Source organism: Mus caroli, chromosome 5 (assembly GCF_900094665.2).
Source record: "Mus caroli chromosome 5, CAROLI_EIJ_v1.1, whole genome shotgun sequence".
Taxonomy (NCBI): Eukaryota; Metazoa; Chordata; class Mammalia; order Rodentia; family Muridae; genus Mus; species Mus caroli.
Window position 1 is genome coordinate 14731331 of NC_034574.1, and position 16870 is coordinate 14748200.

General features: G+C 36.3%; 1 protein-coding gene across 5 annotated transcripts in view; it reads left to right on the top strand.

Moving 5' to 3' along the window:
- Window positions 1-16870, top strand: part of Magi2 (membrane associated guanylate kinase, WW and PDZ domain containing 2) — a 1402993-nt gene that overhangs the window by 405655 nt on the left and 980468 nt on the right. For all 5 annotated transcript variants that reach the window (XM_021161942.2, XM_021161940.2, XM_021161941.2 and 2 more), the window contains exon 2: window positions 16182-16298. In XM_021161942.2, coding sequence (XP_021017601.1) covers window positions 16182-16298 — 117 coding nt within the window. The remainder of the gene's footprint in view (window positions 1-16181; window positions 16299-16870) is intronic.

Consider the following 16870-nt stretch of genomic DNA (forward strand, 5'->3'; position numbering starts at 1 on the left):
AAGCCACTGGAAGGGATGGCCGTGAACTCTTTATATAACAGTGAAGGAAGCCACTGGAAGGGATGGCCGTGAACTCTTTATATAACAGTGAAGGATTGCTGGTGATGTAACCAAGAAGGAAGCTTGAATGCTTTTCACTTTGCTAGTGAGAATTCATTCCGAACATCACTTATGGTAACAATATTCACATTATAGGAAAATATCAATAATATCTAAGTAATCTTGATGAAGTCAGTCATACCAGGGCACTATCCTATTGTCATTAGAAAACCTTCACAATGCTGGGATTGTTGTAATAAGTCCAGGCTTTAGGGACTCAATAAGTTTGTTCTTTGTCTAGCTGTATCCATAACAAAAAATGTCTGGCAGAACCCCGCATCTCTGCTCATATTCCTGCCTCTGTGGGTGATAGTCTTAGAAGTTTGCTTTTGACTAACATCCTTTGCTAAAGGCTTATTTGAACAGAAAAAAAATGTTTAAAGGATCATTTTTATGTTCTCAATTTTTAAACTGTTTTGGGAATAGGTTGATAATGAATAAATGAAGTTAAACTTTCAGAAGTGATAATATACCTGTTAGTCTTATGTTCAAACCAAGTTAATTATCTTTGTTTTGTAAAAAACAGTTTTGAAGTATATAAATCTGTATACAGTGTAAGGATTTGCACTGCTTGCTAACTTTCCTCATCAGGATTCATTCACAAGATCAGAAGTGTATTTTGATCTAGTATATTCACGTATATCTCACTCAAATGATACTGCTATATTTGGTTTGATGCTCTAATCTCAGATCTATAACATAATGATATACCTGCAGGCCTTAGGAAAAGAAAAACACTAAATACCCCAAACAAGTACTTGTGGAGAGGTAAACAAAGTTATGGTTAAAGTAAATGAAGCAGAAATGAAAAATAACAAGGTAAAGAATCAATGACACTAATACTGGTTGTTTTTGGCAATCCTTTGTCTTGCCTCCTGAACGATGGTATTACAGGTGTGTACCTCCTGATCGATGGGATTACAGGTGTGTACCACCAAAAAAAAAGAAAGAAAAAAAAGAGAGAAAGAAAGATGAGCAAGGTTGACAAATCTCGACAAATCTCAGCTTCATGCATGCTTATGATTCATTTGTTACAGTGTACTTACCACTCTAAAATCATATGTTTCCTAGTTCTTATGTGCACTGACACTCAGTTTCATGAGAGAGAGGTCTGAAATTTAGGAAGTGGTCAATAGGTGCTTGTTCAATTACAAATTAAATAGATGGAAGAACAAAATAGATCAGCAATGCCATGATACTATAATAAGTCTCATTATGTCTCAAAATACTCAATTTTTCTACATTGTAATGTTAAATAAGCTTTATAAAGGGCAATTATCAAATATTATAATTTATGTCAACCTTTCATGTTTCAATTGCAATTTCTAATTGGTGGCATCTTGAGGTCAAATTTATGTCTTCATTAAGTGTATCTTATAAAGCAAAATGATGACTGAACCTGGTTTCCTGAATTAAAACACATATTTAATTTCATCTGTTAATAATAAAGCAGTCTATAATTAAAGCACAATTTTTAAGGTTTATTTGAAACTAAAAGGTACGTGATAATATAAAGTTCAGCTTACTATGTTTCAATTTTTGCTATAAATAGTATATGATAGTTGATATATATCTGCTATCTACAACTTTGTTTTTAAACTCTCAAAATTAAAAATATCACATAGAAAATGCAAAAAGTCCACCATACCTTCACTGTTGCAGAACAGATGAAAGTACATAAAACATATAGTCATGCTGTAAGAGGATAACAGAAACTGATGGGCCATGAACTCAGAGAGTTCATGGGCAGTAATACATGAGCAGAGATATGAACCAAGTAAAATGCTCACAGGTGCTTTGCAACATCATACACTGAGAGCATGGGATGAACTGAGCATGGGTTGGATTGGCAGCAGACCTTTGAGGATTTAGATCATGTCCATGAAGCATATGATTGTTATCTCTAACTCTTTAGCATCTTGATACGGTTAATGGTTGTTCAGAAGAATAAAAATGAGAAGAGAGAAGAGATGATTTATTGAACTCGCTTGATGCTTTCTGGGAACTGTTTGTGAATGTAATCAGTAACAGGTTCCACATCAGTATTCTAAGCTTCTTGCCATTTAATCATGGACTTGTGCCAGTAATGTTTGCACACAAGTTGTCCTACAGTGTTGTATATAAATATACTACTCCTCTGAATTGAAATGCAACTTCTTAAAATGAATTTTGGAGAATCTCATTCATATGAACAATGACTTTGACTTCATTGTCTGTTTCCTTGATGCCTGCCTCTTAAGGTTGTATAAATACCATGGATAGGAGGACACTTCAGGAGCAGGCCACTCCCATGAGCACAGTCATTTCTTCTTCTTCCTCCCACTCCGTCTGTAATTAAGCACTTAACGATGCACAGTAACTTAGCTTGTTTGCACCTGTTTTCCTGTTCTGTCCTCACATTCATGCAGTGTTAAAATACAACCAAATAAAACAAAAGAGCCAAGTCATGTGACTGGTCACGTTGCCATGCCCATGAAAACAAACATGTCCTTTCTCAGTGGCCCAGTGTGAGTCGAAGCCTTCCTATTTTCTCTGTATCTTTGTTGGAAATCATGGCAAAAATGTTGATTCTATACTGAGTAAATCCTACTGCACTTCCATTGCCAATAGAAGACAATAACTCTTACATAAAATATTAAGAACACCTAATCGTGAGGAACATTGGCTTGGGATATTAGCTTTGTTATTGTAAATAGCACATGCTACCATAAAAGACTTTGACATTCACAAAACAAAGTCATAAGCAGTACATTTACCAATTATATTAGTGGGAATATGAGGTAAGTAAGCTATATCAAGGAAAGAAAATATGTTTTATAATATATATAATATATATTATATATAATATATATATATGGAATCTAGAGTTGAGACCTTTCAAGCTTAGCTATACATTTCTAGAATTTTATCTAATACCCATCTGGACCTTAAGCTACATAATGATGCAGAGATTTCAAGACTGATAAAATGTTTTGAGGCTCAATTGTACATGATACAGGACCTAAGAAGCTGGATACTAACATTCCTCAAAGATTGATCTGAATTAGTGTCTCTAAGTTCATTGTCTTACACTAGAAAAAAGGAAAGTCGTGGATACTAGCAAAGCAGAATCAAGATTTTTTGGAATTACTCCAGAAAAGTGGGAAACTGAGGAAAAGTGACAGGAAACTGCCAAGGGTTGAGAGGTGTTTCTGGGAGGTCAAAAATGTTATGTTTCCTTTGGCTAGAGATTTTATAGGCCTGTGGCAGAAACTGGACAAAGGCTGAGGTCATTGCTGATTTGATTGATTCTTTGATTGATCATGAGCTGAGTCAATGGAGGATGCACACACTCTCTGCATGTCCTCTAGTCCAACTAGAGAACTGAGTATTTTCTGTCCTTGATCTGTGCATCATTTTACAGACAGTGAGGGGTGGATGAAGCACTTCTCTGTCTCTGACTCCAGGTTTTACTCTGGCTGCCAGTCAATGTGGCCAACATTACTATCCTGTCTCAAGAGCGTTGATTATACTAAGTTCTCTCTGTTTTCATATTCATGAGAACAACTTTACCATGGCAGAGTGCTAACTCTATCACAGCCACTAATATAAAACTGCAGTCTATTAGCTTTTCTATGGACAACTGCACAAATAGCTTCTATTACAGTAGTTGGAGGAAGGAATTTCTAATTCAAAATATAATCCAGTACTCTATAGCTTGTCTTCACAGCATTTTGACCACTTGTGGCTTGGCTCATAGACTTCACCCATAGCCAATTGAGGGCACAGCATATACAGCCAGTTGGCAACAGAAACAGTTTTCTTTTCCAATTTCAGTACTTGAAGTCTTATCCCCTACTTCCTTTTCAGCCACAGTCTCTGACTTGGTGCAGTTTCAGTCTTTCAAATCCAATTTGTGCTTCTCATCTATCAGATTGATGGCTTGCCCTTCAATGTTAAGAGCAGTCAAACGTAAAAGACTAAAACTGGGGATGAGATCTCCCCTGTACTACCTCTATCTCCACTCTGTGGTACTTTAGTAGCACTTCAGTGACTAATTTCTTACTTTCCATTTCTCACTACTTCTGCTTCCTTAACACGCAGGCACATGCTCTTATATGCACAAAAACATTTTTTAAATGGCACAGCCCATTGACTCTGATTCTGTTTCTTGAAAAGTATGAAAACAAGTCTACCTCATTGTCTTTAGAAGTTTCACATTTCTACTATTACCTGCTGACCACATCTGCCCTTGTCTGTCTTATCTCCAGGACTTGTATGTACTTACGATAGGGAGTAGGATCAATATGATAAAAGGATAGTGTTTGCAAAAATGTAATTGTAACAAAAGATAGTTCAGATTGTTTTTGTAATTTTATAAAAAGTGACATTTTCAAGAATGTCAAAGGAAGCAAAGCACAAAATAAGTCATGTTTGCTTATAAAACAGAGAGTGGAGAAAAAGTTTGCAACTTGTTTTATAATGAAATAAAACTATTTGCAGCAATATAAACTGAAGTCAAGGATATCAGAATAAAGTTGAGAACCAAGGCACATGTAAGAAAAAATGGTTCTGGGATGCAGGCCTGTAAGAAGACTGTTTGTTGTCCTACAGTTGTCAAGGTTGAAGGGAACCAGTCTAGCTAATAGGCGCATCTAACCCCATTCTCATCCGAGAATCTTCCACTGTATTGGAAATTCTTCCCAGCAGGGTTTCAGAGCTGGTACTGCTTCATTCTGCCATGAGAGATGGCTTTGAAACTTTCAGATATTTTTGTCTGGCTTGAAAACCTATCCATTACACTGTATCAACCCACCCACCCCACCCGCCACGCCTCTTAGAAGCATTGCTAAGCACAACAGTGTGCTTCTGTCATTCCATGAATAATGTACTTCAGGTGCCTGACTCATTACAAGACCAATGCGGGCCAAGAACATAATTATAATATACATTATTTCCATGGGAAGAACCAGTCCGCATTTCAAAATAAACCTTTTGAAATTCATCTCTCAGTATTTGAAGTCTGACTTGTAGCAGCTCAAATCATGAGTTGACAACTGCTATTGCTTCATTAATACTGATCCACCCTGACACAGCCCATGGAGGTTATGTTACCTTGTCCACTCGAAGATGTCTTGAAAAGAATTTGCTTGGTGTTCCCATTGTCAATGGGCTTACAATGAAGTTCTGCTTCCTTTTCAGTTGATTGGAGTCAAGCAGTGAATGACATCATACTTTTTTATCCTGGAACCGTTTGTAGTGGACCATCTATTGTATTCAACCATTTGATAATCTCTGAGGTGTGGCAGGCACGCAAAACATAAAATATTTCTTTTTCTAATTGGAGGACTGATCCTGCTTAATGGTTAACATGATACATTAAATATTGTCATACCTTGAGCAATGATTCTATAAATCTCCTGATTCACTGATTTAATGCCATCCATTTGTGGTTGACTCAGGGATAATAACTTGCTTACACAGACTGAAATATGCTTTTAAAAGTCACAGTTTAAACTCCATTGGCATGTCCAAATTTAGGGTGTTAAATGAAGGTGTCACGGGGGTTTGTTTATGTGTGTAAATTCTTATACTGGATTTTTAAAGACCAAAAATAGTGATATATTTTTTTTATCTTTTCTGTTTTTCTTTTTACCTTAAACTTTAGAATAAAATACTGCCAATAAACCAAGGCTCTAAAGAAAAAATGTTCTTGTCTACTGAATTATCTACATATTTTAGAAGATGGTATTTTTCTTTCATGTAAGTCATCTTACTAAATATCTTATGGGGGAAAAAAAAAAGGAATCAAGCTTTGGGAGCTACAGAATTCATGATTTCAAGTCCAGTCCTCACTGTCCCAGTAGTTGTTTTTTTCTCTCTCATTTAGATTTGGGATGTCTCTGGTTTAGAAAATTTGGATTGAATTTGGGTTAGATTCTTCAGTCATTTTACATCCTTACATCCTTTTCTATAAGTATGTTGGATTTCTATTGATATCTGCTGGGAGTTGTGGAATAATACTCCATTCTCAGATGGAATGTTTATATTGGGACACTTTTAATAAAAAAAAAAAAACTAGGCATACTGTGGTTTGTTTCCAAAATTGCAGTCATCATGAATAACTCCGGATTAATCATTAGATAATTCATACACATCACCTAGTATAATGCCTGATATTCTCCAAGAAATTTTTTCTCTCCTCTGTGAGAGCCAACTATCATGACCACAGAAACTTCTCTAATTTAACTTTGAGTACAAGGCTAACAATGAAAAATGAAATTCAATAACAATGTTGCATTGGTACAATAGAACGAAAAAGAAATGATTAAAAGGCATTGTCAGCGGAAGATGAGAATGTCACAAACCACTTATATTTATCTATGCCATCTTTTTCCGAATAGCAATTATTTTCTTTCTTTTTGAATCTCCTAATGATCTGCAACTGATAAAAATATTTTGTTTTTCTTGTTATTGTATTTCTTATACAAAATATCACACTCCATAGTTTTGAAGAAAAGACATCCCAAAAGAGCTAATAGTATCTTTTTAAAAGACACTATTAATATAAATAAAAACATGGAGTTTACATCATTATGTAAGAAAATGTTTTCAGTTAAGAACACATAATTAAACAAGGCCTGTTCCTGTTCAATGAACTAAATCACTCAGGGATATGTTTTCCTATTTAAAAGAGGAAGAAGAACCTATTCCGAGGACACTTTTCTACCTGGTGACTTACAGCATAGCTGGTAATACATTTGATGATGAGATATAACCTGCTAGCCACCAGGAAGGGAGATGGACTTCTAGATGACAGAAATCAAACTTTCTACATGAAAACATCCAAAGACCCAACAGACTGCTTACATGTCTGTCACTCATCTTTTTGACTGAAGATATTAAAAGACCCATCAACTTTTCTATGATTTGACTCTCCCATTGAGATAAGTTAAGCAGAAACTATTTTTGAAAAAGAAAATTAGCAAAATAGTTTCATAGCACATTTCTACTGTTTACTCTTGATATCCACAGCAACCAAGGAAGTAACAAGAGCCATATTTGCAGTCACTTGTGGAAATACCATCAGGCACTGGGGAAGATATGCCTTCTCTTCTAATGCCTGAAAACTACTTTGCCTGGATATTTTGTTACTTATTTGACAATCTTGTCTTAAATCAATTTTCTGCTGGTGTTGTGAATTTCCTGGAATATTCAGAAAAGAAAAAATAGTATTTAAGGGACTCTGTTCAACACTGTTATTATAACCATATCTAAATTATTACAAATATATAAAATAATTTAGTCCTTTTATGACTAAACTTCCCCAAACTTTAAATTTCACTTAGTAAATATTTTATATGGAAGCTTAAATTTTAGTTCCAGAAGAGTGCTTATTTGGCGTTCTGCCTCCTGTTCTAAACTTAGTATTCGCTTCTCCTCAAATGCTTGGGTTAAAGCCCTAACTTCCGATGTGATTGTTTGAAAAGGCAGAAGTCTGACTGCAAGGGTGAGGCTCTCTGGTGATGGTTCTCCCTGTGAACATGCGATAATCCTATAAAAGGGGGACAATATGCAAACAGGAAAATAAAACAGAATAGTAAAGCTATGGACATTTCTACTTTGACATTTCAGTCTTTATGAATGAAGGAAGATATTATTTCTGTGCAGGCCACCAAGAAAATCTATGGTATTCTGTTATGGCAGTCTGAATTAACCTTCATTTTAATGGCTGCCTTTGCAAATGAGGGAAATGGGACTCAAAAAAGGGTTTCTGCAACTCAAAAAGAATAAAATGCAGATTTTTTTTCTCAAAGCTCTACCCCTAATACTACAATATCACTTGAATGGTTTTCAAAACCAACTCAAGATTTTTTTATGTTACGATAAAACCTATTTGTTATGTAGATAGACATACACCTGGAAACTTTATACACCTATATGCATGTATACATATACATTCTATAGAATTTGTATATAGTTTCTGCTACATTTCTTTCAACTTTTTATTGGATATTTTCTTTATTTACATTTCAATTGTTATTCCCTTTCCCAGCTCCCCCTCCAGAAACCCCCTATCTCATCTCCCCCCCTCACTTGCTTCTATGAGGGTTCCTCCACCCACTCATTCACTCCCACCTCCCCGCCCTTGCATTCCCCTACACTGGGGCATAGATCCTTCACTGGACCAAGGGCCTCTTCTCTCATTGATGCCAGACAATGCCATCATCTGCTACATATGCAGATGGAGCCATGGTTCCCTCCATGTGTACTCTTTGGTTGGTGGTTTAGTCCCTGGGAGCTGTGGGGGATCTGGTTGGTTGATATTGTTGTTCTTCCTATGGGATTGCAAACCCCTTCACCTCCATCAGTCCTTTCTCTAACTCCTCCATTGGTAACAATTAACCTCCCATACATACTTTTGTAGAATACATATAAAATGACACTAAAGCCAGAGATAGGAAGAGGAGAGAAGATATGATATGAATAGAAACCACTGTCCTGGGAGCTCCCAGTTAAAAGAAAAACATGAAACAAAAATTATGAAGTGGCCATTAGATTTTACAGAGCACTTAGAGGTGGATGATGTTCCACGGAGAGAGAAGTCTCCAACCCAAAGACTATGAAAGCCAAGTGTAAGATGATTTTACATTGCAGTATGGATAGGGATTTCATAATTACTATCAAATAGAGAAAGCTGGCAATGCTGGTCAGAGAAATAAACAAGGCAAAGTGTTGGGTAATCGTTTTGCTGTATCATTTCCTTTGTTAATATGTATTTTTCTTTTATTAAAAATAGACTCTTTTTCCTCACACACTATATTCTGATTATTGTTTCTCCTCCTTCTGTTTCTCCCAGTTCCTTCTTACCTCCCCTTCCATTCAGATCCACTCCCTTTATTGTTATCATTAGAAAACAAACAAATTTCTAAGGGATAATAATGGACTAGAATAGAATAGAATAGAATAGAATAGAATAGAATAGAATAGAATAGAATAGAATAGAATAGAACAGAAATTTATATATTTAAAACAGACCAAACAATTAAAGAAAATGAAAAAAGAAAGCCCAGGAAAAGGCAGAGGAATTAGAGAACCACCTGTGTACATGCTTATTAGTCACATAAACACAGCAAAATAAAGGCCATAATATAAAAATAGAGGGTCTGGTGCCGCCTTTGCTGTCCTTGTCTGGCTGATCAGTCTCTATGAATTCATAAGTACTTTTGTCATGTTAATTTGGAGGCCCTTGTTTTCCTGGTATCCTCCATGCCCTCTGACTCTTATACTCTTTCTGCCTCTTCTTCCATGACAGTTTGCTGAGTTCTGAGGAGGGATTGGATGAAAACATTTCATTTATGGATGACGGTTCAAGGGTCTTTCTTTCTGTGTCATATCTAACCATGTGTCTCTGTATTTATTCCCATATGCTGCAGGATAAAGCTTTTCTAATGACTGAACAGGGCAATGATCTATGAGTATCCAGAATGTTATTAGGAGTTATGTTATTGGATCCCACCTTTCTAAAGAACAATAGTATTTGGTTTTGCCCTAGGGCCTTAAGCTCTCTAGTCTCAGGTTCTTGGTCACCAAAGCAGTTTTGAGTATGGGTTCCAACTCACAGAGTGGGCTTTAAAATCAGTAATTGGTTAGTTATTCCCACAAGCTTTATGCTACTATCGCCCTAGAAAATTGTACAGGCAAGATTTAAAGATCTTTGTAGATCTACATCATTGTAGGTCAATGGCTTGCTTGGTTTTTACATTTCTCTTTTGGTGGCAGGCAGAGTACTTTCCAGAGTAACCACATTGGAATGTAGAGATGAAAGCCTTATACAAACACTGGACATATTAGTGCATTTCTATCTCAAATTTGGGAAGAGTGTCTGAGTTCAGTCATAGAAGTGGATCTGACCCATGTCCTTAAGTACTATGCCAAGAGTCCATCCATCACATCCAAGCAGCATCTTGCCTTCCTTCTTAATCTGGTTGTTCAAATAACTGGAGAGACAAGGGACATTCCTGAGAAACACAAAGAGCTTTACTCCTAGGCACGAAGTTTCAATGACTAGCGTTTTGAGTTTTGTCCACAGGAAACCCTTGAGGTTTGCTTCCTTATGGTTCATTTATTCACAACCAAATCTTTGGCCTAAACCTACTAACAGTCTGTGAGAGCATCACTTTGTAATTTGCAATAGAAAGAAGTTCAACCATTTTTTCCTTGGCATTCTTAAGTTACACTTTGATGTTGAATTTGAAAGCTTGCTTGAGGTCCTGTTGAGAATGGACTTTACTGATTTAGACTAAAAAGATGGATCTTTACAGAGTTTGCAAGGTAGAGCACACACTCTACACATGCCTCAGATAAACCCCTGACCTTTTACTCGCTAAAGGGAAGAATCTTGTTGGTATTTAAGTTTTTAACATTTTTACGTGAAGAAAATGTGAGTATTAGTGGTTTTATGAAAATCTAGTAAGAGCCAATGAATGCTAAACTACACAAATGGCAGTGAAGTTCACAGAGCTCTGCTTGCCATGCTTCCTGGACAGAAAGGCTAGGTATCACCAGAAGTGGTAGAACACAGGATCTACAAACACTAACAAGGAAACCCAAAATGATCATGGTGGCAAGTAAGATGGCAGTTGCTTATTTTGATAAAAGTCAACATGAGGTTAGCACTATAGAATGTTGAGTGTTAAAATACTGACTTAGGGACTGGTGTGTGTTTGACTCACAGTGCTGCAAGAGGTAAATACTTAAAATAACTGAAAGCTGGTCACCTTGAGACTTAGGCTCTGCTTCTCAGCTCAGATGTCATTCAATGTCTGCTTTTAATTCTCATTTGAAATTTCTAATCACTGAAAATTACTACATAAGTGTACATGTTCTCTGTACATAGACCATTTGTAAATGTATTTACCTAGTGAGGTTATATATCATATAGGTATGGCATATAACATGCCTATATAATATATACATATCTATATAATATATACATATATAATCAGTCTCAACCATGTTAGTTATAAAAGAATTTATATTGCATTATCTCTAAAATACTTACCTTTTTCATATATCCAGAAATCTTATTTTATATAGTTGATTATACTACTTTCAGCTGCCTAATAAAGGCATCAGACATGCAGCTGTTTTTAACTTCTACCCTAGACTTTAGCATGTGAGCTTCTTGCTTGTGTTTGGATAGAACACAGGTGTTGTGTCTAAACATCATGTCAAGATCATGGGATAGAAAACTTCTTTTTTTTTTTTGTGATTTCAATGACCAGAATGAGGGCAGCTAGAAAAGTGAGGCTCTGGACTGAGTACTGTTTTAGATCTGGAGTGAATGTCCCATGACTGAGCATGTTTATGTACAAAACTAAATAAAAATTATTTTGGTGATAATTAATAGGAGAAAGGAAATTACAAGGTTAAACTATCTTAGCTTGCCACAATGCAAACACTTAAAGATAAAATATCTGTAGCTAAAAGATACTCTGGTAAACTGTGAAGGATAATCAAGGATGAAGAAAACATGGAACAAGATAAAACACTTCCAAAATATAAGATCATTTGTAGTACTGTAATTTGTAGCAAGTTATTTAATTAATGAAGGAAATTTCACACTTATTCTTAAAAGCTTCTTTAAGTTCTTCCTTGGACAGAAAATACAACTAGCCACTAAAACGGGTTGCTAAACATTTGGTAATTATTTTCTAAGGGGTATTAATTACCAAGATGGTAAATGCTATATATTTGCAGTAAAAGAAATGAAATAAACTAGAAATATATTTTTGAGGGGGCAAAATGATGCTAGACTACAAAATGTGAGTTTTCTCATATTAAGGGAATGATTCTGGCTTACATTTATGAGCAGAGTAGAGTTGGTATTATATAGCTGGCATTTTCATGGACTGCCAAAAAGCATTTCATCACTTGTCATGTCCCACATATAAAGTAGAAAGATGGAGAGAGGGAAGAGAGGGTTCAGTTAAGGAAAGACCTATAGTCTGAGAATAAGGCAAAAACAACAGCCAAGAACAGTGATAGGCACAATGCTTGCTCAGTAGCTATGCTAAGTTATCAGAGGTGAAACATGCTCTGCTAATAGGAGGGTGACAGGCACAAGGCAAGAAAAGAACATCTCACAATTCCTAAATTACCACTTCATGGCTGCCAGTGAGTTTAAGACACATGGACGAAGCATATTTGATGACCGTGTTTGTTAGTGCAGGTCAACCTGAAATAAACCAGACACTTTGCAAAAGGGAGCCTCAACTAAAGAATCGCCTTCATCAGAGTGTCTCTGGGTGAGTGTATAGGACAGTTGTCATATTACCAAGTGATGCCAAGGACCCAGCCTAGTGTGAGCATTACCATCCCTAGTTAGATGGGCATGAGATGTATGAGAAAAGTTGCTAAGCAAGCCAGAGAAGAACACCAGGAATCTCTGTTGTCCTCTGGTCTTTGTTTCTGTCCCCACCCTCATATCCCTGCCTTGCTTCCCTGTGACATGTGAGCTGAGAGGGCAGGTGTCACTTTTCTCTCGAAATTTTTTTGGTCATAATGTTTATCTCAGAACAGAAACCAAACCATGATATAGTACTCATTAGTGGCTCTTTGTTGGTTTGAAATTTGACTGTTCAATACTGGCTGAAAGAATGGTTTTGAATTTAGAAAAATTATATGGATATTGACTCTCATTGAAATATTTGTGTGCACCCAACAAACCGGGTCTCCTTTATTGTCCATTATCACATTGACTTGCCTAGAACAATAGATTAAAAGGCTGCATCCTCAAATATTATTTGGGAGATGAATTTTGATTGTTGAGTCATTTAAAATGGTTTTCTGTGGAATGTTACTGTGAGTAGACCCACAGACAGAGAGCAAATAAAGCGACACATTTTGAAATCTTCAGAAATTTTACAATGAATATAAAGAAATATGCTAAAAACATTTTTGAAGAAAGTGTTTGTGTTTTATAACTGAACCCCAAAATCATGCTATTTCATTTGACAAAGCTGGTGCACATATTTGTGTAATCTGAGATACTAAAGAATTGGTAGAGAATATGTTTGGAGTCTACTATAGTTTCCTGTAGGAACTAAATGGGGCTGGGGAAAGAGGGGAGAGGGAGGATAGCCCATGTCCGGCCAGAGTTCCTCCTATGCTCTGGGAAGGCAGATGCAGGAGGTCTGCTGGACACTTTCCACTCGGCCCTGGGTGGGCATCTAAGCCACTGACCCCACTCAGCAAGGAGTGGACAAGGGGCAGATCCCGCCCCCCCAGGGACCCTGGAGCGACACCCTGTAGCGCCGGGCTTATGGGAGAGAGGGTTGATGGAGAGAGGTTCCCACACAGGCAAGAGTAAGCACAGATGAACAGAGACAGTCTATGGATTTAGAGCTTTATTATAGAAAGGCAGGGGGGGAGAGAAACGGTGGAAAGAGAGAGAGAGAGAGAGACCGGCCATGGCCAAAAGGAGAGAAAAAGGAAAAGGAGAGAGAGAAGAAAGGCTAGAGAGTAAGAAGGAGAGAGAGGAAGAGAGTGAGAGGAGAGAGGAGAGGAGAGGAAGAGGAGTAAGAGCAAGAGAGCGAGAGAGTGAGCAGGGGCCAAACAGCCCTTTTATGGTATGCTGTTATCTTTACTATTGCTAGGTAACCGGGGAGGAGTCTAGCCTGAAGTTAAGAAGCTTGGGACTTTGCCTACATGACTATTAACCATGCTTCTCATGTGGGGGGTGAGGGGGCGGTAACTTTGACAGGATCCAGGGTTCCAGGAGACATGAGAGAACTCCTTCCATCCCATGTAGATGAATTATCACCACCAGGTCCCAGGGTTCATACCTCAGCATGACTGGAGAGCAGACTGTCTGTGTATAGCACAATGCCCCACAGTTTCCCATTACTTTTAACTGTAATTTTTTTTTTGCATCATGTAATATACAGAGTTCTTTAAAGAACAAAACTAATAGAGTGAATATATAACATATTTACATATATTATGCTTTATTTATTTACATACAAATATATACATACATAATATATATGTAGCCCTAGTTGGGGTTTCTACTGCTGCAACAAAACACCATAACCAAAGAGCAATTGAGAAGGAGGGTTTATTCAGCTTACACTTTCACTTTACTGCTTGTCAACAAAGGAAGTTGGGACAGGAACTCCTCAAAAAAGGCAAAAATTTGGAGACAGGAGCTGATGCAGAGACCATGGAGGGATGTTGTTTGCTGCCATGCTCCATATGGTTTGTTCAGCCTGCTTTCTTATAGAACCCTGGACCACCAGCCCAGGAATGCCACCACCTACAATGGGCTTTGTCCTCCCCCATTGATCAATAATTGGTAAAATATTTTACAGCAACTGGATCTTATTTCTTCAATGAGACTCCTTACTCTCTGATGACTCTAGTTTGTGCAAAGTTGACACAAAATCAGATATATATATATATATATATATATATATATATATACATATATATATATATACACACACACACATATATATGTGTGTGTGTGTAATGTTTAAATTAACAATTTAAACATATTTAAATTTATATATGTGTGTTTAAATTAAAAATTAAACATATTTAAATCCGTATGTGTGTGTGTGTGCAGCTAATCTAATAATGACTATCTCCCAACAGAAAATTTTACAATCCGGTATTTCCTCAGTCCACAAGACTGGATGTGTCAGCTGACTTTGAGTATATATCTGAATCTCGAAGTAGCCTTAAATATCAGTGAAGCAAGTTAAGAGCTTCTGTCTTCTGTGTCCTTTTTATATGTTGCCATCAGAAGGTGTACCCCATTGATGGTGGGTCTCCCCAAGTCAATTAATTCAATTAAAAAATTCGCCCTCAATGGTCCACCCCAGCCACTGGTGTTTTAGTTAATTGCAGATGTAGTCAAGTTGACAACCAAAAACAGTCATTAGTGTTATTGCTTGTGTTATTGCTTGGAAAGACAAGAATTTACAGTATTCTTGTGTACATTTTGTAGGCATTTGGGTCTTTAAAAACCCATTTATTTACTATTTATGAATGTGTGTGTGCGCCTGCATGAGTTCATGTGTACCACATATGTGAAGGAACATGTGAAGGTAGCTCTGAGCTGTCATGCGGGCACTGAGAACCAAACCTGGGTCTTTTATGAGAGCAGTTCCCTCCTCAGCTGATTCCATGGATCCTTTATGAGAACAGTACCCTCCTTAGCTGACTCTAGAACTTCCAGGATTTTGCTTTCTAACTTTTTCTTTTCCATTCGAAACTAGAAATCATCTTAAGATAAATATTCATAAGTTAATAAAGTTATCATTAACTTAAACTTAATATTCAATAGACCTACATCATTGGCTTTTTAAAGCCATAGCCCCATTTTTTCCATTAAATTAAAATAACAAACATACTTAAGTTATTTGCTGGCAAAGAAGAAAAAGTATTCCAACTTTACTAATACAGCTGCACATATATTACATAACAGAGAAATCACTTTGATTTATTTCATGGAGGGGAGAAAATCATCAATATTTATGTACCCATTTTTCTTGTAACTTTTTATTTCACTTTATTTCCATAGTAACCTTAAATAACCTAAACAAATTCAAGTTCTGAAGATTTTATGCTGAATAAACAAGAGTGTAACAAAAAGTAAATATTATATCATTCCCTTAACGTGATTTCTGGAGCAATCAGATTAACTGAAGCAGAATTAGAATGGTGATTAGCAGGGTTTGAGGTAAAAAGCAATGAAAATGAAGAAAGAAATTGCCTTTTAGCCCAGAATGAGATACGTTATGGATAATTCAGTGCTAGTTCAGTAGTAACCAATATCCTCCCATAATAAAACTACTAATATCCTACCATAATAAAAACTACGATCTAAATGAAAAAATAAAGATACATGCAAATTATATAGGTATTATATACCTAGAAGACACCTACTTGTTATCATAGTAATAAATGCTTTAGACATCAAAGTAGTGACTTGAAAGAATTCCTCTTTTATACAATTTATGTGTTTATAATAAGTCAAATTGTATCCGTATTATATTTTCCAAATATTTTATGAGGAAACTTTATTATTTTAGGAGGAATTGTTGATAAAGACCTTCGTCACTACCTCAACCTAAGATTTCAGAAGGGTTCTGTTGACCACGAACTACAGCAAATCATCCGTGACAACCTCTACCTCCGCACGGTGCCATGTGAGTACCAAAACCAACATTCTTTTCTTTCCATGATGAGCAGATAAATGTTCAGCTATATACTTAGTATTCAATTGAAAAATTTTGTCACATAAATATTTTATGGACAATTGGAGTTGGAATTGAGTTTGAGATATGAACTACAAAAGCAAATGCTTATAACTATGGTTTTGTGGTGCATGATAAGATCATACAAAAATTTATTATTTTAGTTATACTACTCATATTAGTATGATAATATTGATTCCAGTCCAGACCTTCATTAATTATTGAATCATGACTGAGGCAGATCTCCATACCAGGAGACAGGTGACTACAAATTCCTTGGTTTAAAACCCTTATGAATAGTAGACTTTTCAACAAGAACTCCCCAAGCTTAAAATCGAAAAGAAAAAAAGAAAAGATAGCATGAAACACAAATGTAACATATTCCATTACTCTCTTGGGAGTGGCCGTGCTATGTTCTGGCTTAGACTTTTATATGCAGCCTCTAGAGATACTTTTAAAAAAGAGTGGGTAAACTGACTTAATTTACAAAACAATTTCTGAGTCCCTGTTCCTGTTTTTTTGAT